This window comes from Apodemus sylvaticus, chromosome 13 (assembly GCF_947179515.1).
Source record: "Apodemus sylvaticus chromosome 13, mApoSyl1.1, whole genome shotgun sequence".
Classification (NCBI taxonomy): domain Eukaryota; kingdom Metazoa; phylum Chordata; class Mammalia; order Rodentia; family Muridae; genus Apodemus; species Apodemus sylvaticus.
Window position 1 is genome coordinate 84571200 of NC_067484.1, and position 25703 is coordinate 84596902.

General features: G+C 46.0%; 1 protein-coding gene across 2 annotated transcripts in view; it reads left to right on the forward strand.

Annotated features, from left to right (window-relative positions):
• The window catches only part of Garem1 (GRB2 associated regulator of MAPK1 subtype 1), a 175363-nt gene that overhangs the window by 103834 nt on the left and 45826 nt on the right, over positions 1-25703 (forward strand). For both annotated transcript variants that reach the window (XM_052155378.1, XM_052155379.1), the window contains exon 3: positions 25482-25612. In XM_052155378.1, coding sequence (XP_052011338.1) covers positions 25482-25612 — 131 coding nt within the window. The remainder of the gene's footprint in view (positions 1-25481; positions 25613-25703) is intronic.

The window sequence follows — 25703 nt, forward strand, 5'->3', positions numbered from 1 at the left end:
GTTAACTTTGCAATATTGGATATGACTATTCATAATTCCTTGTGTATAATCTATTCTGTTTTATAAAAAAAATCTGGATTATCAGGGCATTACCTAGATCTCTGCAAGCTCTGGTTGACAACACAGGATCCCAGCAGGTCAGTAGATATTTTTGCCAAGCCTAAGCAGAAATGATATCATTCATTGGTCAGCATTAGCCCTCATTTTGAGAAGCTTTCAAATATGCTCAATTTTTAGGTGTTACAGACCATGGGTCTGCTGTGGGATAACCAGGATTCTTTGGTCCAGGAAGACACAGGTCCAGCGGAAATTACAAACTGACATGACCACAGAGGTGGTTTAAAATCTGAATGTATTTTTGGGTATCTCCCAAAGTCCAGTCAAGTTAACATCTCAAATTAAGCATCATATACATCTGTAAAAGGCTAGCTAGGCTTTCTCGGGCAATACAGGGTGTTTAACCAAAGTCCAGGACCCATGCGGCTAAACTGCTTCTTGGTCTCAATGTCATGCTGGCCCAGGAGCTGAAGAAGGATGATTCTCGTGCCTAGCTTCCTGGTGAAAATGGCAGCATTGTAGAGCTTGGGAAGCTGCCTGGCTCCCGCTGTCTTTCAAGAGTCCTTTTGCCTTGTCTGTTGGTTGCATTCTTCTCTGTGCCATGCCTAGGGCCATTGTAGGCCTTCTGAGGCCCCTGGTGATCAGTTCCTTGTAGTCCCTAGCCTCAGCCCAGGGCCGCCCTAAGCCCTGGGTGATTAGCTGGATCTGCTCCAACCTCTAGCCCTTAGCTTGATGAATTAACTAACTCATTCCTCCTCTGAGTCTCTAACTACTGTCTCTCTCTCTCTTTCTCTCTCTTTCTCTCTCTTTCTCTCTCTTTCTCTCTCTTTCTCTCTCTTTCTCACTCTCTCTCTCTCTCTCTCTCTCTCTCTCAGACTCAATTCAGTCTTCCTGAGTATTAAGTATAAACTGTAAACTGAATCATACCTGGATAAGCTAAGAAGGGTTGTTTTTCTCAAGGGCTCCCTGTGTGAGGCCTGCAACACAAAAGGCCAGTTCCTCATAAACTTTCCTTGCTATTCAGGTAGACCTGAGATAGCCTGTCTGCAAGCAAAATCAAGAGTTAAAGGCGGAACTAGATTAACTTGTGGGGGAAGGTAGTAGCTATGGGACTAGGTATCAACTCAAATGTAAATTCTCTCTATCTTGCCCAATATCCATCAGTATTGAGAGGTAAATCTCCTTAGTCTGGCCTATTGCTTGGAATCCACCTGCCCTGAAAGGAAATCACTAAAAAGCAGAAAAGAACATTTGATTAGAGTTTCTGGAATGCCTTTTCTACCGGAATAACATAAGTGGTTGGAGCAAAGCAAAGCAGAATTTTTTGCTATAAGATGGAATCTTACATATCTATATTTGCTTGGTTATAGTATGTCTTGGCTATAAGGAAATAGGAGAGTTTAGGAAATTGCTAAGTGAGAGTTTCAGCTTCTAAATATACAGAGAGGTCCGTTATTCCCAAGAGACATCTTTTCTTTCGCCTCTGTCTGTAAAATATGGTGTTTACAGACTTCACTGGGCCACCATGGCATTTAGGGATGAGGCCATTAAGACCTAGTTTTAACAGGTATGCAAACAGTTCTAAGTATCTGGTTCTAAAATTATGTCAGATCCAAAATGCACAGTCTTCGTGTTAAAGGCTGGGGTAGGATGACAAAGCAGCACAGGCTGTGACTACAGTGCAGGGTGGTTTGAATGCCTGTTCAGGTGGGTGTGTCCATGTCCTTCCAAATTGGATGTGAACAGGATGCTTGCAGGTAGCTGGACATCTGAACCTTGGCAGAAACAAATGAAGGAACAACCCTGATTGCCAGTGATCTGGGGAGGGGACAGGAAAAGCCTACAGTGGGAGGAACACAGGTACTGTGATAGGGACAGAGGCTGAGGGTAGCAGGTGCTTACAGATACCTTGACTGCTGCCCTTGTACCAGGCCTGCCTAGTATGGGCAGCTCATTGACCTTACTTGTGCATGTGGTGACTCAGAGAGACCAAGACAGTGCTCAAAGTGGCCTTACTACTTCCTGCGAAGTTGCTGTACATGTGTGCTAGGCAAATGTTGACGAGTTTCACCAAATACGATGTGGGACCTATGTTAAGTAAGAAGCACAGGATCTCGTCCTCCGCAAACTGTCTGGCTTTGAAACTACTCTGTGGCTTTTTCAGAAATCACTGGCACAGACCGTCGGAAGTGGTGCCTCGCCCCTGCCTTCTGTGTGTCTCACTTTTTGCTATCTTAGGGTATTTTCTAGGTAGCATGCCATCATCACCCTGATCCTTCTGCCTACCTCTGAGTTACAGGGTTGTACCACCACACACATTTACACATGCCAAGGAAGCTCTGTACCAACTGAGTTACATGCCCAGTCGGAGACAGTGCATCTTGTACAATGTTTCATAATTTGCGTGTTACAAAAATAGAAAGTAGAAAAGTAAGCAGTACGCATCAGAGCTTGGGCCACGTGATCTGGAGGTGTAGACACTGATGAAGTAAGTTAGCAGTATTTGCAGGGAAGACTGCCTCAGAGGTTAGGAGATTCAGTGCTAAACCCTGCACTATGTTCCTGTTGCTTCAAGGCTTTGAATAAACACTCTCCTGGCTGAGCTTGAGTTATGAGTTCTATAGGTAACAATATATGCCAAATAGTTTAGGGCAGAGGAAGCGTGTAATAACAGTACAGTGATGGGCACAGTTAACTGCCTGCGGGATGGGCTGGTGGTCATGGCATGATTGATAGTATGTGTCCCTCCTCACCACAGTAACAGAAGCTTTTGTTCACACAGCACTTGTTCCATCTCCAAGTAGATAGTATTCAATTATTTATTCTTCACTTCAATTAGTGTGTATTAAGAGATCGGGGATTCCAAAGAGACTGCCCTCAGGGAGTCTGCTGCAGAGACAAAGACAACCAGGCAAACAATTCTGCTAGAACAGGGAGTTTGAATGATATCCCAACTGCTGAGGAGCCCAGCAAGGATTTCAGCTAGGGCCATGCTTACAGAAATAAGTTACATTTTAGAGTTGTTATGTTAGCACTAGTGTTGTGGATGGGTGGAAAATAGAGCCAAATCATAATTAAGTGGAGTGATAAAAACTGTTTCAGATCAGAACTTAGACAACAGAAACAGAGCAATTGGAACAGCTTCAGGGAATATGCAGACTGCAGAGGCAACAGGATCCTGAGTTGGAGCCCAGCCTGGGCTAGGCTACATAGGAAGTTGTAGGCCACGTTGACTGCATAGTGAGACAAAGATTGAGGCACAAGAAGAGAGAGTGGGATGGTTTAGATTAAAATCCATTCCTGTCTAGGTCTGTGTATCCAGTGACTGCTGCAGATGAGTAAGTCTGGAAACTACATAAACCACCTACTGAATTCTCTAGGTCACCCTGCCTCCACCCCATGACCTTTAAGACTGTTTTCAGTCATTCTGTCTGCCAGCTTTGAGTCTGTGGTGTGCTTCTTCTAGCTTGTGTGGTTAGTTAGCTAATGTGTTTTGCATTCAACCAAGGAAATTCAAAAGACTGTCTCTGAAAGCCAGCAAAGGTAGACATGCTGTCCGAGTTACAAGTGGCAGGCTCGTTGGGATTTTAGAACAATAATTGAACAAACCACCCACTAATTTTAGGCTGGGAGAGCTTACAGCACAAATTGAGTTTTCCATAGTACATACTGCCCTTCCTAGACATTCTATAGCCTTTGGAACCGTCTTCTAGCTCTCCAGCACTTGGCCATCTTAAAGGCTCATATCCTCAGTCATTATCATATTAAGTGTGGTCAAGAGTTTTGTTTTGAATATTTTAACTTTGTGCACTGGATCATCTGGACCTCCAAGGTCATGGGAGCTTAGCATGTCCTTTTATGTCCCTAATGGAGCTGGGTAGCAGTGAGACTGGCAGCCTTCTCATACATGAGTTCATAAGCTGGATAGTGGCACACAGGACCTCAGAGGTCTCATGAGTTACCACAAGTAGTGTTCCAAACTGCATCTTCACGGCTCCCACTTGTATGGATACATATCCCAAAGAGGACTAGTGTACGTCAGACACATCCTGATCTGCTCCTGCTCATATGGGTGAAGTCTATAACTAAAGTTCTGTCTGGTCTTTGACAGGAAATTTTCAGAGGGTTTTTTTGAACCCCACTTCTGGTACTTTTTCAAATTTCATAGAACTATGAACAAGTCATCAAGTGTATGCCTATTTCACAGTGACTGATGTCCCTGGCACAGTATCCACGTACAGTGCATATTTTGCTTAAATATAGATGTGCCCAGTCATACCTGCTACTTTGTAGACTGGCCCTTACTCCTACATTTCTCCATTGGATTTCCATGCAAACCTTCTCTACATGAAAAACTGATGGTATTACTGTTTTATAAAATAAATGAGAAACAAAAACAAAAACAAAAACAGCACATTCCCCTAGAGACCCTATCCTACAGAATTTTGAGCAGTTACAATTTTTAATTACTTGCTCTGAGTCTGGGATTTAGCTAGCTGCCATATATATATATATATATATATATATATTTACTAACATTAATTAATCATAGCCTAGGAAATCAATAAAACAGATCTCATTTCACAGATGAAGACGATATTTTCTGTGTTTACCCTGAGTGCTGGAATCCACCTGGCCAAGGCCTATGATTCTGGCAGTTTGAATGGTTTGTATCCACTTGACAGCATGGAGAATTACCTGAATAGACACACGTCTGGTCAAACCTGTGGGGGATTTTCTTGATGGCCTTAATGGTTGTGGGAAGACTCATCTTAATTGCGGATGGGCCATTTCCTGTCTGTGGTCCTAGGAAATGACCTCTAGCACGCCATTCAAGGTGCCGTGCTCCCTGACTGTGGATGCAGTATGGCCAGTTCCTGTCATGGTGACTGCCCTACCTATCATCTGGGTTGGTACTGCCAACTGTGAACCCTTTCTCCTTTAAGTGGCCCTTGCCAGGGCATGTTACCACAGCAATAAAAAGAGTAACTGGGTCAGTGGTCCACAAACATGCTTGATTCCTATGCTCAGTTCCTGGACTATCTATGATCCATTTTCTGCTGCCAGCCCACTGTAACACTGTAATGGAAAACAGGTCGTAGCTGATGTGGATTTGACTTGCTGGCACCTGTAACCACTATAAGTCTACTTTAATAATAAATAACATAGACACTTGTATTTTATAGGAATTGTGATGTTTCACTCAGAACAAAACCATAATTAACAAACTTAAACTCAATGCATAGTTACGGCACACCACATTGTAGTGCCTTCATACATGCTATTCATTTCGTTTTAATGACTACATCCCAACGAGCCTTCATTATTGCTCATTTACAGATAAAGGAACAGTGTCTCTCAGGCTGGGGAGATGACTCAGTCGCTAAGAGTTTGTGCTGCCCAAGCCTTAGAACCTGAGTTCAAGTGCCCAAGGCCACGTGAATCAGGCATGGTTACACATACATCTGTAACCCTAGCACTGTAGGAGGGGAGATCGGTGGGGCTTGCTCCCTGTCAACTCAGGATCCAGTGAGAGTCACCGTCTCCTCCAGGAAATGAGGCAGAGAGTGATAGAAAACATACATCGTCTTCTGACCTCAGCACCAGGTTGCACATGCACACATATGAAACCCGTGTGCACATATTCAGAAAGAGCCAGGTACTTAGGGAGGAGCACTCAGCTGCTGGGGAGAGCTGGACCTACAGGAAAAGCTGTTAGCCATTGTTCTGTCCACTGCCTGCAGAACACCCTGCTGCTTGTGGGAGCAGCTGCCTGCCTCTCCAACCTGAGGCTTGTCATTAGCATAGTACTGTACTTGTGAATTTTAGATCACTTAGGCATCAACACAGAAAGCATTTCCTGAGTTGTAGCTGGAATTGTCTAGGGGAAGTCATGCATCTAAAGAAGGTATTCTATTATGCAGTCATTAGCATCTCATTTAGGAACCTCTGTTTTTCAGAATTAATTTCACAGGGAGCAGCGGAGTTACTTATTTATCAGGCATTTCTGAGAAATAAATACAAGAGATGGATACGTGTAGTTCAAATCAAGACAGTTCATTACATCTGCTCCGGGTATTTAAGGAGTCCGGAGGTAATTGGACATAGTAATTGTGTTGTGGTATCTGAAGGTTTTCCCTGACGCTTGTTTTCGGTTGTGTTTTGCCTGAGCCTGTAATTGTGAAAACATTCTGCCACGGTGATTAGTCCCCAGTTTAAAATTGACTGTTTCATTAAAGGTAACGCCATAATGAGCCCAGTGAGGGACACACGCTGTGTCCTTAGCAGCTGTACTTCCGTCTTCACCGGACCATGTGCCTACAGAGTGGTGTAGTCACAGCCCTCAGTCCCCCTCAGTCCCGTCTGAATTGCAAGAAGAGAGGAGGCTCAATTACACTGCCCTTAAGGTTCCTTCCACATTTAGCATTCAGTGATTCTTTGGAATATGCACCAAATGGAGGTTCGAAAATTGATTCTGCTTTCACACTGAGAGAGAAGAATGCCCACGATTGAATGAAAGATTAGAAGCTGTGGAGAGGAAATAGTTGTGTTGAGTGAGTTCTTTTATTTGAAATCAGCCTTGGACTACTGGACAGGAAATTAAGTTCTTGCCTGGGTCATTAATCATTGTGCCAGTCTGAAGATTGGCAAGGGAGGGAGGTGCTATATTTGAGGAGGAAGGAAGGAGTGGGCAGAGGAGGCCTGCTACAGCTCCGGGTCTGAGTGGGCATTCACGGGCAATGGTAGGATGGTCCAGACACCCACTCTGGCACGGATGTCCGTGATATTTTTGTCCAGACCTCCTGATAGTTCCCATGCTTCTGCTGCCCAAACCTGTTTCCCACGTTCACCAAGAGGAGAGAAATGGATGGAACTATGGGATTTTTCACTGAACACTGGCAGAGAGGTGACAGGGCCATGGGGATCGCATTCCCTGTTCAGCTCCAGAGAAGTCCTAAGGAGGAAGATAGAGGGAGGAGGATATCACCCAGTTCTATCCAAATCAGCATCAGTAAGAAACCTAAACAGCAACAGAAGCAAAGGGGCCTGTTGCGCCATTTCAGAGCAGCTGTTCCTCTCAAGACTCCCACCTTCTGCCATCTCTGACCTATGTCTTGTCCTCTTTGTGAGTGGAACACTAATTTAGAGAGAATCTCTCCTATGATTATAAATTTGGATTTTCCTCCGTCTCTCTTCCTTGTGATAGAAAACTATCCTGGCTCTTGCTCCCGGCCCCACCCTGGCTCTTGTCCCCACCTCCCCCCCCCCTCCGGCTCTTGCCCCCCCCTTGTCCCAGCCCACCCTGGTTCTTACCCCCAGCCCCACCCTGACTCTTGCCCCCTAGCCCCACCCTGGCTCTTGCACCCCCCAGCCCCCACCCTGGCTCTTAGCCCCAGCCCCACCCTGGCTCTTGCCCCCCCCCCCCGCCCCACCCACCCTGGCTCTTGCCCCCCAGCCCCCACCCTGGCTCTTGCCCCCCAGCCCCCACCCTGGCTCTTGCCCCCCCCATCCCCCACCCTGGCTCTTGCCCCCCGGCTCCACCCTGGCTCTTGCCTCCCAGGCCCCACCCTGGCTCTTGCCCCCCCCAGCCCCCATCCTGGCTCTTGCCCCCCAGCCCCCATCCTGGCTCTTGCCCCCCCAGCCCCCACCCTGGCTCTTGCCCCCCAGCCCCCACCCTGGTCCTTGCTCCCCAATCTCCCACAACTCCCCAGTGTGGGACTGTGTCAGAGCTCTTGTGCTTCTCTGTTTATTTTTTCCTGTGAGGTGAGAAGTCTTGGTAAATAAAAAACTTGACAGTAGATCTTATTTCCACAAGAATAATAGCTTTGACATCTCCAGGTGTCATGTGTCTCAAAGCTGTTCCCAGTAGACTCTAAATATACCCCTGAGCTTCTTCATCACCCGTCAGAGCCACCTGGGACATGTGTCCCTCCTGGGCTGTGACTGACTAAGCCTCTATAAGCCCCAGCTTACAGACTTTGTGATGAGGATGTGACTAACTTGGGTTGGGAATCAAAAGCATTTGACGTAGTTAGGCTTGTGTGGGTCCTGCTCTGTCTCCCTCTCTCCAGACACCTGCTTCTCTCCAGCTGGATCCCACAGTGGTCTTACTTGCTCTTCCCAGCGGGTCTCAGCGTCTCGGTTGAGTCCTGCCCTGGCACATCCTCTGTACACTCCATGGGGCCCCGGAGGTGGTGGTGGTGGTGGTGGTGGTGGTGGTGGCGGCCGCTTTCAGTAGGAGCCATGTAGGTAGCCTTTGCTGCTCTCTCTGCAGATCCAACCTGGGTAGTGATCTGAGAACTAGTCATAGCTGCCTCTGTCTTGTTATTTACACCAGAGATGAGATCCAAGAGTTTCCCAGCCCAGGGAGAAAGAAAGCAGCATCAAAACACAAAAATCATTGTCAGGCTAGGAAGTGTGGCTCCCCTCCTCTTCTGTGATTGTCGCTGTCACTGCTCTCTGTGTGCTAGACCACCACTAATCATTCATACTGCCCCCACTGCGGTGGCATCACTGGGAGACAAGAGCCAGGAGGACCTTGGAAGCAGGCCGGGGCACTAGGGATTCTCAGCGAGACCTAGGTAAAGGCTGTGTGTGCAGCATCCTGTTGAGAGACTTTGGGGAGGAATTGTATGGAGAACGTAACTCCCAGGAAGGGAAATCTGAAGGTGCCTTTAACTCTGTTCCTTGTTTAGCCTTGGACTTGGCACCCTGCATGTATTTTCTTCTTATTTTCTTGTTTATCACTGTCCTAGACATTTTTAATTGTGCAGATCTGGACTTAGTTATTATCGGGAAAGGAATACATTTTTACAAAAGTCATTTATACAGATCAAGTTTGTCATTAATCAATAAAATTATTGTTGGTAAGAACAGGGTGCAGAGGATAATAAGTCCCACCCATGAAGAACTCAGTGTTGAACCCCACTATAGGCTGACCCTGTGCTGCACCCCACTACAGGCTTACCCTGTGCTGTACCCCACTATAGACTTACCCTATGTGATCATCACAGACTCCTATCATGATGCTGTCTTAGGGAAACATCGTGACCAAAAGCAACTTGGCGAGGAAAGGTGTAAGCCACAACTCAAACCTGGCAAACTTGGAGGCAGGCATTGATGCAGAAGCCGTAGAACAGTTCTCTATGCTGGCCTGCTTCTCGTGGCTTGCTCAGCCTTCTCTCTTACGGAACCCAGGACCACCAGCCCACTGATGTCCTCACCCACAATGGGCCAGGCTCTCCCCCGTCCATCACTAATTAAGAAAATGCCCTACGGCTTGCCTACAGCCCAGTCATATGGAGGCATTCTCTGTAGAGGTCCCCCTCCTCTCAGATGACTCAGGTTGTGTCAGGTCGACATAAAACTAGGCAGCACAGACGGCAGCAGGAGGGTCCACGCTTCTGTGCAGGACCTGGGATCTGTGCAGACATCTGAAGACTGAACGGAATGGCAGTAATCTAGGTTGCCTGGCGGGATGAATCCCTTGGAGTTTGTGCTTGTGATCTTGAGTCATGTCTTCTTTATTTTCAGAGACGTGGTTCCTTTTGGCATTCACCTTTGGCTCAGCCTAGGGGAGGAGTGAGAATTTTAAGGCTCAGTCAGCTTTGCCACTAGGTTTTCAAAGGGTGAAAGAAGGCCCCAGGGTTCGCTGCACTCGACCACCTTGGCTCTAAAGTCTTGCGTGGTGGCACTGCCTAGCAAATATTTGTGGTGCACAGGTTCCCTGGGTGGTGTTAACGATCCAGTCCAGCTATAGTTCCCATGTACAACCTGGAGAGACACTGTGCACAACTGGCCTCTGTCCACGGACCTGTGACAGGTTTTCTAAAACCATGATAGGCAGATGCCCTCATCATATTGCAAGCACAGAGTGGCACCTAGGTGGCGAGCAGATCAAACTGTTGGGACAGCAGTCTGCAGCATTTGGTAGATGTCATCCAGGCCGTTCTGTTCTTCAGATGGCCCCGTCATCAAGCCCTGTAAACAGACCGCTGTTTGTCCTTCCCACTCATGGGCCTCTGCTTGTTCTCACCTCTCTCCTCTTCCTGTTCCTCTTCCTGATCTTCTTCCTCTTCCTGTTCCTCTTCCTCTTCCTGTTCCTCTTCCTGTTCCTCCTCCTCCTTTCCCATATGTTTCCAGTTTGTTATTTCATCATCTGAGCTTTAAGACATCTAAAGAAAAAAAAAAATAACTCCCCTAAAATTGACCTTCCACTTTCTCTAGTTCTGCAGAGCCAGCCCGCCACCAGCCTTTGTTGGATTTCTTAGTCTCCCGTCTCCTCTGTCGGTGCCCTTGCAATGTGTCCCTCCTCTATCTATGACAGAGGTTCTGGAGGGTGGATGGTCTGGGTGTGTAGTACCAGCATCACTTGGTATGAGTGCCAAGGGTCTCCTGAATCAAGCTTGGGTGGCTAGATGGAGCCCTAGACACCCACTTTAACAAGGTATCCCGGGATTTTGGTAACTTAACATTTAACAACTGCAAGTTTCTATAACTCCTTAAAATTTACCTGTTCCTTATTTTCTTACTTCATATATAGCTTGCTCATCTATCCATTATTGTTTGAGCCACGCTCATGAGTTTGCATTGCTCTACCTAACAGTTGAACATACATAAAGCCATTTCCATTTTCATCAATTCTCTGAAACTAATGATTTCATCTTGATCTGCTTAGGAACTCACAGTCTATAAAGAAAAATGTCAGGTTCTTCACAACCCCTGACCCAGCTGAGAGTCTCCACTGGAAGACTGGGCTTTTAAAGAAGAGGGAGAAACAGAATTCTGTGTGCCACAGTGTCTGCTTACGCTCTGCAATCTGGGGACAGTCTTTTCAGAAGCTGCCCCTGGGCCTGTGTGGAGTTTTGCTTAATTATGAGCAATAGAGCAATTCCCAAACGGCCATTTTCATTTGTCCTCAAACCCGGTGCTCTAAGACACTGAAGCAGTCCCTCTTCCCTCTACCCTCTTTCCTTCTATAGCAAATGCTGATTTTGAAAGACACCCTTAAGTTTTCTTTCTACAACTAAAAGAACGAGGTAGGGGAGTATCTTATGCCATTTGATGGTGGTCACTTTCTTTCTCCCACTCAGCCACGTGCAGCCGGTTAAATGTCTATTAAGCCTTCTCTCTGCGAGTGCTTTTGAGGAGGTGATTTCTGTGCACACATTTGTAGGTATGGTATAGGCATGTGCTGCATATGATATGTGTGTGCATGTGTATGTGAGCACAGACGTGGGAGCCAGAGGAGGGCTTTGGGCCCCTCCCCAGTCACCCTCCCTCTACCTTGTTCCCTGGAGACAGGATCTCTCCGTAAACCTGGGGTTAGGATTTCAGGTAGGCCGCCTGGCCAGGCCACTGCACTAACCCTCCTCTCTACATGCAATGCCCCTCCACGCCCAGTGATGAGGTAGGGCCTTCCAGTCATACCCAGCCTTCTCCGTGGGCCCTGGGATCCAAACTCAGGCTCTTGTCAAGTACTCCAGCGCACCGAGCAACCTCCCCAACCCGCAATATCTTTAATTTATGTAAATTGGATAGTGTTTCAAATCTCGTATTTCTTTTATCATTCAGCAAAATCCAGCCTTGCTTCAGATCCATTTTTTGTGGTGTGTTTGTACCCTGCAGTCACCCAAGGATGAGCAACATCACGCTGCAGTGACAGACCCCGTAGTGCTGTCCCCTACGGTCCTATGTAAATGTCTCTGACCCTTACACATAGCAGTAGAGTTGCTGGGTGTTAGAAATATGGACTGTTAACCTGACTACACAGTGCCAGATCGTTCTTGGAGTTGCTGCCTCCCTCTGTTCTCTCCATAAGTTGGTGGGATACTTTACCTGCTGGGCTGGGGACTTGGTTCTGTTGGTAGAGCTCTTGCCTAGCATTCCTTGGTTTGAGCCCTTGAATTGCATAAAACTAGTCATGATACTCAGGAGATAGAGGATCAGAGGTCCAGGTGCATCTTCAGCAAAGTAGCAGGCGTGAAGCCAGCCTGGGCTACTTAAGATTCCATCTTAAGTAAAAAGGAAGAAAGGGAGGAAAGAAGGAAGGCAGGGAAGGAGGGAGGGAGGGAGGAAGAAAAGGGAAGGGAAACAATCCTCCCTACATTAAGACATTACAGCTGTGCAGCCCTACTAGGCGGGAACGAGTTGTTCCTCATTTGTACTTACAGAACTGTTGTTCAACCCTGCTTCAAATGCCTGTCAGTGATCTGAGTGACAGCCTTCTTAAGTAACTGTTGATAGTCGTTGGACACCGTGATATAGGCGGTGGTACCATCTAGATGATTTCCCAGTTTTCGTCTCCTTTCCAAAGTTTTGTCTTTTCTCTCACCTGCCCATCAACTTTTCCCACAGTGTAAAAACTAACTTTGATAAAATCGTTGTTTTGATGTATAGTTTCTTTGGAAGTCCAATTTTATTTCTCCCCTTAGAATGAGCCCATCTTACCAACCAAAATCTAGTCTTTTCTAGTTGGTTATGAAAACATTTTTATCATATAATATTAAGATTTTTTCTCCCTAACTATAAATTCATTTATTCCACAGAAATATTCATGAACATGGAAATGACCAGAAGTCTAGCAAAATAAAACTCTGTCCCATAATTAGTAAGAATAATACATGAAAAAAATGTGTGTGCATGCACGCGCCTCCTTATGTCTATGTGCATCTTGTGAATGCAGGTGTCACAGAAGTCAGAAAGAGGGCTCGGAATCCGAGCTGGAGTTCACAGGTGCATGTTAGCTGTCCGGAGTGGATGCTGAGAGACATATCACATCCTCCGTGAGAGCAGCAAGCACCCCTAGCTCTCTCCACACCCCTTTTCAGTTTCTTAATCAACACTCATTTTCTTGGTTATGAACTGTCATCACCACAGAGTAACACTTTCTACACACATTTTTCCTTGCCCTAGTACACTGCTGTATGAGTAATGAACATGTGTACCAACCACCAATTGCCTGATGGCCATCTGTCTCATTTGATTGATACACCATGAACCATAATTTCCATTTACAGTCACATCACTTTCTGCATATTCTGAAACTTTGAGGCTATCATTGCCATCAAAATAACAAATGACTTAGTCTGAGGGCTGAGTCTTTGCAGTCTACCCCCAGAGGGACACTGTGTACACATTGTGTCATGTGGACCAATAATTGACATTTTCTTTTTGTTGTTGTTGGGTTTTTTGGGGTTTTGTTGTTGTTGTTGTTGTTGTTGTTGTTGTTTTTAAGACAGGGTTTCTCTGTGTGGTCCTAGCTGTCCTGGAACTCACTCTGTAGACCAGGCTGAACTCAAACTCAGAAATCCTCCTGCCTCTGCCTCCAAAGTGCTGGGATTATAGGTGTTTGCCACCATGCCCGGCCCGATAATTGACATTTTCTATGGTACGATGTAAACAGAACCATACTACTTTATGTGTTAATTTGTACTTGACTTTTTGTTATAGCTTTTTAAATATTATGAATTCTGAAGGTAGTCTTTTGAACCATCCCAGACACTTTAAATGGTTTTTATATTTTTCTTTTTAAAGAAAATTTGAAAGTTCAAAATGAAAAAAAGAAGTTGATTCCTTTTGATGATATCAGAAATTACAATGCTAAGTATATCACTATTAATCTTTTAAAAAGTTTTCCTAGTAATTTCTATTTATTAAAAGACTGATCTTACATTAGAAACAAGAGATTACTTTTTATTTTCAGGTGTGGTGATGCTCTGCTATAGTCTGAGCGCTCAGGAGACTGGGCCAGCCTGGACTACACAGTCAAACAGGGTCGGGAAGCTGGGGGAGGAGGGAAGGGGAGCAGAAGGAACAGGAGACTTCTTGTGTAGGGTCTCTCTGAAAGCATCTCCCACACACACACACCGCCTTGTTGATCCCATTAGCCAGCCTGCCAGCAGCCCAGTTTGCATAATTGCCCTCCTTGGACAGAATGTTTTAAGGAGTCCTGTCCTCCACACAGACAGACTACAGCCTGTTTAACATGGAACAGGGTCAACCTGAAAGGCACCAGAGAATGCCCAGTGAGCTAGTTCTCTGCAGAACAAAAGTGGAGGCATCTGGAGGAAAATGAAATATTGGAGCAAGAACAGGGGCAGTTCATGAGCAAAGACCAAAGCAGAAGAGGGGGGGGGGGGTTCTTTGGTGAGGAGGTAGATGGGGAAACTACTTACTGCTGTGGGGGAAGGAGGAGGAGGAAGAGAAGGAGGAGGAGGAGGAGGAGAGGGAGGAGGGGGGAGGAGGAGAAGGGGAAGAAGAGGAGGGGGGGAGGAAGGAGAGGAGGAGGAGGGGGGAGGAGGAGAAGGAGGAAGAAGGGGAGGAGGAGGGGGGGAGGAGAAGGGGGAGGAGGAGGAGGGGAGGGGGTGAGGAAAGGTGTTTGCAGAAGCGTTTGCGTTAACTAAGCACTCTCAAGAAAGTGAAATTGCAAGCCATCAGAGCTGTTCATGTCTCCAATTCTCTTTCTCTCCTTTCTTTATTTCTTAAATTTTTTTTCAGTAATTTATTTATTCATTCTTTATCCTGATGGAAGCCCCCTCTCTCCTCTCCTCCTAGCCCCATCCTTACAACCCTCCCTTCTCTTCAGAGAAGGGGAAGCCCCTCCCCCTTGGTAAAAGAAAAGCATTTAGCAAGAATGAAGCGGCCTTCCATAATCTAGGGCCTTTTCGTCTTACTGGTTTTTAAGGTTTCTTTCTATAGCTAAGATTGATTCTTTATCAGAGTAGGACCCTAGTCCACCGCCATTGGGTCCCAAATATATTTTAAACATGAGACCCTTGGATTTGAATTGCTCTTCTTGGGTGAACAGAGAGTTTAGTTGGCAGCTGGTCATCAAAACAGATTATACTTGGTATGGTTTCCCCCATCTGTGTCTTCCAGAACCAATACCTCCTACGGCTCCTTCTCTCAGCTCCCCTCCTTCCATCTAACCTCCAGCTGTGTCATTTCTTTGCTGTGTCACAATCACAGAACCTTTGGATATCTTGTATTCTTCAGGAACTTCTCCAGGATCAATGTGGAGAGTTAAGACCTTCCTTGCATCCTAAGAAAGGCTACAAGATGTTACATCATGGTTACTCCTGTTTCCATGGATAACACACATGCCTTCATCCCACACTTTGACCCCACACTGAAGAATGCATTCACTCACCGAGCTCTTGTGTCACCCTGATGAGCTCTGTCTACATAACTAGTCAGCCTAATAAGTCTAACGTCAGTACTTCCGACCTGTATTATGCAACTAGGGAGCAAATGTGTCTATAAAGTTATGACTTAACCACAATCCAACTGTGGGCGAAGAGGCCAGGATTTGGCTACAGCAGTCCACACACACTCTGCTGTGCAGAAATAGATGTCACAGTGATAGCCAGAAGCCGGTCCTCTGCTGAGCCTAGAGAACAGAGCATGCCTGGCTGACGGTGACCTTCTGTATCTCTGCCTTAGCAAATGAAGCACTTGAAGGACCTGCCTTGCCAATTCGGGGAGATTTCCCATACTCTCCTACCCCGATGTGTCGATGCCCTCCCACATAACATCGGAGTGGTTGTCCTGATTGATGAACCTACCTTGGCACATCGTCATCCAAACTCCGTAGTTCACCTTAGGGTTTCTCTTGGTGGTGGGTGCCCTCTGTCCTTGGACAGACCATACAGATCAGTACCACCATTCTGTTGTGCCGAGTCTTTCGCTGCCTGGCCCTGTATTCCCTCCCTCACCCCTGTCACCAGGTCATTATGCCCTGTGTACAGTACGGCCTTTTCAGAATGTCACGTGGTTGGAAGCATATACCACATACCTTTTCACATTGGCATCTCTCACACAGCAGCATGGATTTAATGTTCTTCTATGTCTGTTAGAGCTTGAGCACGTTATTATTCCTACCTAAGGAATTTGGTGGGGATGTATCCTCTCTCTCCAGAAACACAACACAGGGCCTATACAATATTGTTATTGCTATATTTGAGTGGACGGAGCCCATGAAGTGTCTGCTTTGCAGTGTGTTTTTGAGACCCACCTTGTGTCTGTCCATGGAGTTTTAATCACTCCAGTTTTGGCATAAAGTTTGAAAACTAGATCGTCTCTAACGGAGGCATTTCTCCTCTAATGAGAACCACAGCGCGGGCAGCTGTTTGTCTCTCTGCCTCTCCTCTGTGGTCCCACCGGTGTGTGGGAGTTCACTGTTGGCCAGGGAAAGAGAGCACACCAGCAAGAAGCCAAGAGTGGGGTCAGGTTTCAGCAGAAGGGAAAAAAAATTGAATACTGAAATCCTGTGTGTTCCTCCCCACCCACCCGTGCTCTCCAGCCGTGATGCCGGCTTTCTGCTCCCCTTCTAAACACTTTCCTAAGGCTGGGGGGGGGGGGCAGGGGAGCCTGTGTCACACAGACCGGAGACGGCCACGCAGATCCACCTCATGCATTCATTCTTGCCTATCAGTGTAAGGGGCCGGTGTAGCTTGAACACCTGCCGTGTGGCACACACCCACGTTTTGTCTGTCTGTGTCTGTGTGGTCCCTTCACTTGGGTAGAAATTGTGTATATTTGTCGTACTATCTTTTTCTTGTGTTGATTTGTATGTCCTGTTTTCATTTTTTAATGTCTCTCTGTCTTTCCCACTCCCCGTCTCTTCTCCTAATTTTCTGAATACCTTTGTTCTCCCCTTCACTTTTCATACAATCCAACTAAAATTAACAACAAAAAATGCTTTACATTGGGTACTCTTGGTTTTTATGTAGATAATAGGTCATTTTGTTATATTTCTCTCTTTTTTTAAGAACCCAGCTCAAGTAAACTTGATTTTGATATATTGGAACCGGCTTTTTTAATGTATGGTTTCGCTTTTTAGTAGCAGCAGCTGCTCCATTCAGGCTGCACCACCCACTGTGCCAGACATTATAGACGGGCGGCTAGTTCTACTTTCACAGAAGGGGTCAGTACCAGTCACACCGTGGGCCTCCCGTGGCCTCAGTTGCCCTGTAGCGTACTTACATGAAGCCCGGCCTAGGCCTTTACCCAACTTAGGTCACTTTGGGGATTAAATGAGACAATCCGAGTAGACTTCCAAATTTCATCAAAGACGCTTCGTTGACTGATGAACGGCAGTGACCCCCCTGGCTGCCAGCTTTCTTTATATCCTTCCAGCCAGAGGTGAGGCGCCTTCCTCCGCCCATGCTGCATCCTCAGGAGCATCGCTAGCAACAGCAGAGTGGGGTCAGAACACAGCTACAATCCTGGATTTACGCTTGACTCACCCAGACCAAAGCAAATTCTTTAATCTCTACAGGCTCCATGTCCCTGCCAGTCCAACATATCCCTCCTGTCCCAGGCCTGTGGAAGAGGACGTGTGCCCAGGCTCACTGTAAGGCAGTGTCCTGAGATAGCTCAGATGCAGAAGTCAGGCTTTTCCTTTCCCTTGTGTCTTCCCAAAGCTGATGGAGTCTCTTCTCGTATGGGATGTGATTCTCTCATTCTTTGTCTGGCTTAGCACCGGCACATTATGACTTCAGAGTAGAGTCAGGTCATGAAAGACACTAGAGATTAGGGAATGTTTATATTCGCTCTGTTCTTTATTGTACAGGCGTTTATGGAATGCTCTGTTTCTCAAGGGACGTGGGTTTAGGTTGGTGTGCATGTTAAGGTGTTAAATGTAGGGGCGGAAGGGGAAGGATGTGGTGGTATTAATAGCGGAAGCCTTCATATCCTTATAAAATGATGTAGGAGACCAAATAGATGCTGGGAGTGCTGAGGGCAGAAAGATGCCAGGGAAAGAACGCGAGAGTTAGAGTGAACCGGAACTCAGTACAAGACAGATGAAGACAGTGTTGAGATTCCCATTTTGAAGGGTTAGCAACCACATTCACCTATAAGATCATATTAGGCCCAGCCTTTTACTGGAACATTTTCCCTAGACATTTTCTAGTAATACTGAAGAAACAAAAGACCAATAACATACTATGAAGAATACAAGTTTTCCCTTATATTCTTTTCCTCTGAAAAGCTAGGGAAGCCATTTTCAGAATGATAGACTAGCATGACTCGTTGAAACACCTATCCCAAAATTATGCTCTAGCTATAAATTCAGGTAGCTCTAGATTCACTCAAAGCTGGAGTATCACGGCGGAAAGTGATTATCTGACATGTTCTATATAAGGCCCAATGGAAGATGCACAAGTAGAAATATGTACAAATTATTTACAATAATCTATTTTTGCCTCATGTCTTTTTTGAGGGATAGTTGGTTTTTTGACTAGTGATTTCTTTCTGCACTGTTTCTTTTTTTTCTTAACATGTGATGGCCTAATCGATTTTTTTTAATTGAAAAAGGAAGTAGGAACATTTTATGATCAAATTGAAGATTTATATGGAAAATATTTCTGTCTGCATTGTTTTAATCCTGTTACTGGCAGAGATGTGGGCCTTTGTATTAAGATCCCTCCTTTTCTTTGATTGTAAGGATATTTGTCCTTGTAACCCCAAACCACAGACTACAGCCTTAGGAACTAACTAAACTTAATACAGAGAATCCAAGTTAGAATAGGAAATGCTATCTTGTAACATTTCAAGCTTGTTTTTAGTGTGTGTGTGTGTGTGTGTGTGTGTGTGTGTGTGTGTGTGTGTGTGTGTTAGTGCATGCTTATGTCCATGTATGAGTGTGTAGATGCGTACAGGTACACAAACATGTGTGGGCATGTGGAGACCAGAGGTCAACACTGAGTGTCTCCCTCAATCTCTCTCTACCTTATTGTGGAGACAAGGTCTCACAGTATCTCCGGAGCTTTCTGGTTCACCTAGATTGGATGGTCAGTGAGCCAGGGACACTCCTGCCTGTCCTTCCACAGCATGTAGACGACAGGCCCACTGGCACGCTACTCATTTTTATAGACTCTGGGGTACAGGCTAGATCTTCCTGCTTGTGCAGCAAGCACTTCATAGCCTGAGCCATCTCCCTAGCCCATTTTTATTTTTAAAATCATGTTTAAGATCAGCACAAAGTTTGAAATTGAAAGTAAGAAAGTTGATTTTTAAATCTCCAAGATATGAAATAGTCATTACTTTGAAAATAATTGTGTTATCTCTTGTAATAAAAATACAGTTAAAATCCCAGAGAGAGAGTTAATTGGTGAGTTTTAATGGTTTTTCCAGTAAACTACTAGGCAAAACATGAGGTTAGCAAAAGTGTGAGTGGGCACAAATCTGTACTTTGACAGGGGGAAGAATTAAATTGCACTTGCCCTTTGGCCCAGTAAGCTCTCCTTTAGGTATACTCCTACCAGTGTCCTTGGACCAAACACTCAGAGCCTTTAGTAAGAGAACACTGACTGACATCGCTGTGGCTACAAAATACTGGAAGAAGCCTGACTCCCGTCAGGAGGGTGCTGTTAAGTTGGAATGGCATATCTTGGAGTCAGATTCTGTGTAGCTCTTCCAAAGAATGAGGCAGCTTGTACACTGCAGATGTGTCTGTACAGAGTGCTGTCCGGTGGTGGGGAGGAGTGGCACTGGGCTCATGGCTGGACTGTGTCGGGCACTCTTGGACTTGGTGAAGGATATAAGTAAGTAAATGAACTTCCACCATTGGTAGACGCACACGTGCGCACACACACACACGGGCATGCAAACAGTTAGCTGCTGGTTGTGACAGTGACAAGGGTGGATCTCTTCTGGCTGTCCAGCTCTTCATTCCAGCCTAAGAAGGCTCTAACCTGCATCTACATGAAGATAAAAGCAGGCGGTCTCCACTAGGAGAGCTTGATTATCATTACAGATTCCCACCCTGCCTTATTTGTTTATTGGAAAGTGGCTTTGGGTTGTTGTTTTATTCATTGAGAATGGCTTATTTCTTCACCTAGGGAAATGCCCCAGTGGCTCAAAGGTTCAGATATTTGAGCCACTTAAAATACACCGTTGAACTAGTTGTAATTTTATGCCTGAATCCCACTCTGGGGGAAACAGAGGCAGGAAGAGCAAGAGGCCAAGGTCATCTTCTGTATAGCAGGTTGGTAGCCAGTCTAGTAAGCATGAGATCTGCTCTCACAACTGAATCTGTTAGCCAACTAGAAAGCATTTCTGCACAGTGATCTCAAGCCCATCCAACATAATGCTGGTCGTCTGTGAGAGAAGAAAAGTTGGCCCATTCCCTGCCCCAGGGCGCCTACTGCTTCACGCCAGTGTGGCAGCCTTCACTGAAGAACACAGGCCTGTTCCTTCCTAGCAGTGGAGACACACGGGCTGTCTTTGCTGAGCCTTCTTGGACTGCTCTTGTGCTCCAGTGCATTCCTGACTCCCCTCCACTCTCCTCCATTCCTGACTCCCCTCCACTCTCCTCCATTCCTGACTCCCCTCCACTCTCCTCCATTCCTGACTCCCCTCCACTCTCCTCCATTCCTGACTCCCCTCCACTCTCCTCCATTCCTGGCGCCCCTCCACTCTCCTCCATTCCTGGCGCCCCTCCACTCTCCTCCATTCCTGGCGCCCCTCCACTCTCCTCTGCTTTATCCTCCTGGATGCTTTCTGCTCATTAACTCTTCCTGCAGCAGGGCAGGGACATCAGTAGGATCTTGTTCACATGAGTTATGGTCCCAGGATGCATACTGCAAGTCTCTGGCCTTACCCTGCGTTTTATTTATACACATTAAGTGTAGCTCTGTCCCTACAGAATGGCACGCAGCTTTTTTGTTTGTTTGTTTGTTTGTTTGTTTGTTTTGGGATTTGGTTTTTTCGAGACAGGGTTTCTCTGTGTAGCCCTGGCTGTCCTGGAACTCATTCTGTAGACCGTGATGGCCTCGAACTCAGAAATCCACCTGCCTCTGCCTCCCAAGTGCTGTGATTACAGGTGTGCGCCACCACCGCCCAGAAGGGCAAGCAGCTTTTTAAAAGTGCTGTGAAAATAAAATATTTGCCCCTGGCCATGCTCAGTGCACAGTGATGGGGACCCGTGCATGGAGTCTGGTCCTCATGGCCGTGAATGAACTTGGCTGATAGTTTCCCTATAACTTCCAGCCAGTGGCCAGCTGGACTAGCACTCCTGCCCCTCAGTCTCCCTGCTTCAGCTCGCACCGTTCCTCCCTCCCCGTAAGGAACAAGTTTTGCTTCTCTTTTACATGTCTGGCACAACCTTCCCCTGTAAGGAAAGGACAGTTATAGGGTAGCCCCTTGGTATTATGAAGGTGTTAGAACTTCGCCGTCAAGGGGAGGACTTGGGGCCTTTCAGTTATGCTTGATACAGTATGCATTGTGAAGTCCATCCACAGTGTCTGCCTTGAGGGACATGTGAAAAATGACTCTTAACTCCTAGTTAACATGTTAATTAGGAAATGGAGTTCTAGAAACAACACATGGGAAAAAAGCTTGAGTCTTTGTCTCCAAACACCATGTTAGAATCATTTAAACTCTTGTCAATGAGCGTGTCGTTGGTGTTGGATTAGTTTCTGGGAGTTTCAGGGTACCACAGATGGACCGGGTCTCACAATGGAGAAGTTTTATGAGATCATCAAAGCTGTTGAAAGACAATGCAGTTTCCTCTGTCTCTAAGAATGGAGCTCGACAGTAACATCTCGGAACAGATGTTTCCACAGCCTCCACATGTTTTTATTTGGTGGCACAAAAGACTGTGTTATTCATGAAATGGTCTGTTAGAGAATTAGTTCCCCTGGGTGGGGGTCATGGGAATATGTGTTGTATAAATTGATTTTACTTTTGGCGGGAGACCAGCTCTTAACTTAGCCAGTCCGCAAGGTTGGGCTTCAATGAGATCTGATTTTCAGGCCACAGACTCACAGAGGATGTAGCAGTGGCATGGCCTAGCATTTTCCTCAGAGTGTGTCAACTTAACTAGTCAGGGACCATCATACATTCATAAAGAAGAAGAAGCTGAGGAAAACCACAGGATTTGGGTCTTGTAAAGCGCAGGCAGAAGCCGAGGTGCTCCTGTGGGTGGCCACTTACATCACCACCCCAGTATGAGCCTGCCTTTGCAGCTCGCAGATGTTGATTTTAGGTAGTCACGTAAAAGGAAAGCTGCCATTCTGAGATGCTGACAGCGTAGGATGTGGTTTCAGGATCTCCCAGGAGATCTCTGTGTGACTGTTCAGTCATGTAGACTAAGAGAGATGGTCATTTTCACTTCTGATGTCTTATTTTGTGACTGTCCTGGTCTGCACTTTCTACACTGTCCAGCAGGACAGACGTCAATAGACTGTGTCCCAAGGGCCACCTCTGACCTGCTGCCCGCTTTTGTAAGCGCGCTCTGAGGGGTCCCAGCAGCTCTAGTTCAGTGTACATTTTCTGTGGCTGCTTTTACATTTTGTCACCAGAAACTACTTAGTGAAATCTAAAATATTTACAGAAAAGTATGCCAACCCCTGCAGTGGGGAGTTGCATACACACCATGACTCAGCCCATGAAGAAGACATTGACTGTGACACACAGGTGACAGGCAAAATGATCACAGGGACAGCCTAGCCTACACAGCAAGACCCTGTCTCAAAAAAATAACACCGAAGAAGAAAAGGAGGCATATGTAAGGTTTTAGTAATTTAGATTTTGAAGTCATTTGGAGAATATAAGAACCATAACTAAATGGTGTTAGGTATCCTATCACAGGAGAGTAGTTAAGATATACACAGACAAACATGAAAACCAAAGTCTTACAGAATGATCTGAAAGGCATTCTAAGATGAAAACCATCCTTTCCTGATGTGAGTATGTTCTGTTGTTAAGAGCTGTGCTGTATTTAGCTGTTGCTGTATCTGTTTCTCTCTCATCTGTATTCAGTTCCCAAAGCCATGAGGAAGGAAAAAAAGGACTGAGAATAGTGTCATACTATAGAGCACTTGCCTAACACACAAGACGCCCTGGGCTCAATTCCCAGAAAAGCATGGACACAGCCCTTATCAAAACCATGATAAGCTGGAGAGAGGACCCAAGGAGCTGAAGGGGTTTGCAGCCCCATAGGAGGAACAATAATATGAACCAACCAGTACCCCCAGAGCTCCCAGGGACTAAACCATCAACCAAAGAGTGCACATGGCTCCAGCTGCATATGTAGCAGAGGATGGCCTTGTCAGACATCATTGAGAGGAGAGGCCATTGGTCCTGTGAAGGCTCGATGCCCCAGTGTAGGGGGAATGCCAGGTCAGGAAAGTGGGAGGGGGAGTTGGTGAGCAAGGGGAGGGAGAGGGGGGAAGATGGTTTCGGAGGGGAAATGAGGGAAGGGGATAACATTTGAAATGTAAATAAAGCAAATATCTAATAAAAAAAGAAAAAAGAAATAAAAAATGCAATATTAGATATAATGACAAGTTGGGGGGGAGAGAAAGGAGGAGAGGGAGGGAGGAAGGAAGGAAGGAAGGAAGGAAGGAAGGAAGGAAGGAAGGAAGGAAGGAAGGAAGGAAGGAAGGAAGAAAGAAAGAAAGGAAAGAAAGAAGGAAGGAAGGAAGGAAGGAAGGAAGGAAGGAAGGAAGGAAGGAAGGAAAGAAAGAAAGAAAGAAAGAAAGAAAGAAAGAAAGAAAGAAAGAAAGAAAGAAAGAAAGAAAGAAAGAAATTATGTTGTAACCCTCCTTATTTCGTGAGCCAAGTAGCGTACTGTGCCGAGATATAAGATGTGCATTGGCTTTAAGAGATTTAATGCGACGGCTAGGGAGATGGCTTAGTTGGTGCAGTGCTTGGAGGACCTGAATGCATCCCACCTAGAAGCAATGGATAAATGGGGCATGCTTCTGACCCCAGTGCTGAGAAGCGGAGACAGAGGCTGCTGACCAGGCTGCCAGACCTGGTTGGTGAACCCCAGGTTGCAGTAATAGATCCTGTCTCAAACAAGGTGGATGGTATCAGAACACACCAAGGACACACACACACACACACACACACACACACCTACAAAATGAACATGCAATAACTTTGCGATGGTTTTTTTTTTTTTTTCAGTTTAGGACTATAGCCTTAAATCTGTTGCTAAAACTAATTTCACCTTGTATTTTTGCCTTTTATTAGTATGGCTACTAGAAAATGTACATAACTCAGTTTGAGCAGCTGCTAGCCACTTATGAGTGTTCGAGCTATACACAGGTCCTACCTCACCTTACAAAAGTTTCCCAGAACAGTGATCACAGATTCTAATCAACTCTAATGATATACCTGAGCAGAGGACATTTGCAGATTTTCATCAAACTGTTTCCTGATAGCTTGATTCACATTTGGCTTCCAAGTCTATAACTTCTTATCCGTATAATTCATTACAAAATATAAATCACCATTACAGGTAGTTGAGAGTATTGGCAGATATCTGAAGTCTCTGTCAGATAATCTGTCACCACATTCAAGTAAATATAAATTTTAACTCCCACGAGCAAGTGCCTCGGGCCCTCGCTCATCTGCTAACACAGAGAGACTGCCCTGTCTCAGCTTGAGAGAGATATTTTAGGTTGTATCTAATCTGTTCCTTAGCTGGGCTGGCTCCTGAAAAGTAATTTTGAGCTTGTCTAGAGCATCCAAGCGATACTTTTTAAGTAGGTCACTCTCCTTTGTAGGTTTTGACCTAATTCCCTCCAGAGTTGCAGAAACGTGAATGTCCCTGCATCCCCACTGCCTCTCTGCTTTCCCACCCAAGATCTTTATTATCTTTCCTAACAAAAGGGTCCAAGAAGAGGTGTGGGTTCACTCCCTTGCATATGCCCTGACTCCTTCCTCCTGCCTCACTTCCCATACTCACGGGCAACGTCATAGCCCTGGCAGAATCCAATTCTAAATGTCTGTCTGCTCCGAGCCAGCCCCTGTGCGCTCTCTGGCTTCGGTTCTGATTCTCAGCCAGGCTTGGCCAGGGCTGACTTAATGTCGCTCAGCAGTCCAATTGTAGTTCTCTGTGGGCACCTGAAAATCTTCCCTCTGGCCTCCCATGCTTCCGCTTTCCACCTTGAGTCAGGAAGAGAGAGCCAAGTCCAGCTCGCACTGCTGCCCCTGCTGCAGCGGAGGGTGGGCCGCCCAGGGCTCGCCTGGAGTGGCCCCTCCTTTTGATGCCTCTGAGCTTCACCCAGCCCCTGTTCTATTCTTGTTTAAATACCAGCTTCAAAAAATTAGTTCTGCCATTGTACAGGGCCTTGGTTTTAGAAAGTGATGGGTGTGTTGTTATAACTAAAACAAAATAAGCAGCTGTTTCTATGTTTCCCCTCGGAGGTCTAATGGCACGCAGGCCCTGATAATAAGCTCAGAATCTGAGCAGAAAAAGACAAAATGCAGTTTGTTTCCATTTTCACACTGAATTTTGTATAGATTCTAGCTGAATGAAACCTTCGGGTGATCACCCTCTGTAACACACTGATGACCAGCAACCTACGACGGAGAAGGGCTGGCGTGGAGGAAGGTGATGTCGTCTCCGTGGTGACAGCTGTCCAGCATAAGCTTCTCACATCTCTGCTTACCCTGTGTTTTAGGACAATTCAAGCTGCTGGAACAAGACCGGGATATAAAGGAGCCGGTGCAATATTTCAACAGCGTGGAGGAAGTGGCCAAGGCATTTCCTGAGCGTGTGTACGTCATGGAGGAAATTACATTCAACGTGAAGGTAGCTCTGAAGACTCAGATATTTGCCCCTCACTGAGACACTGTGGTGTATGACACACTAGGTGTACACATGCGTGCCTCCTAGGAACATT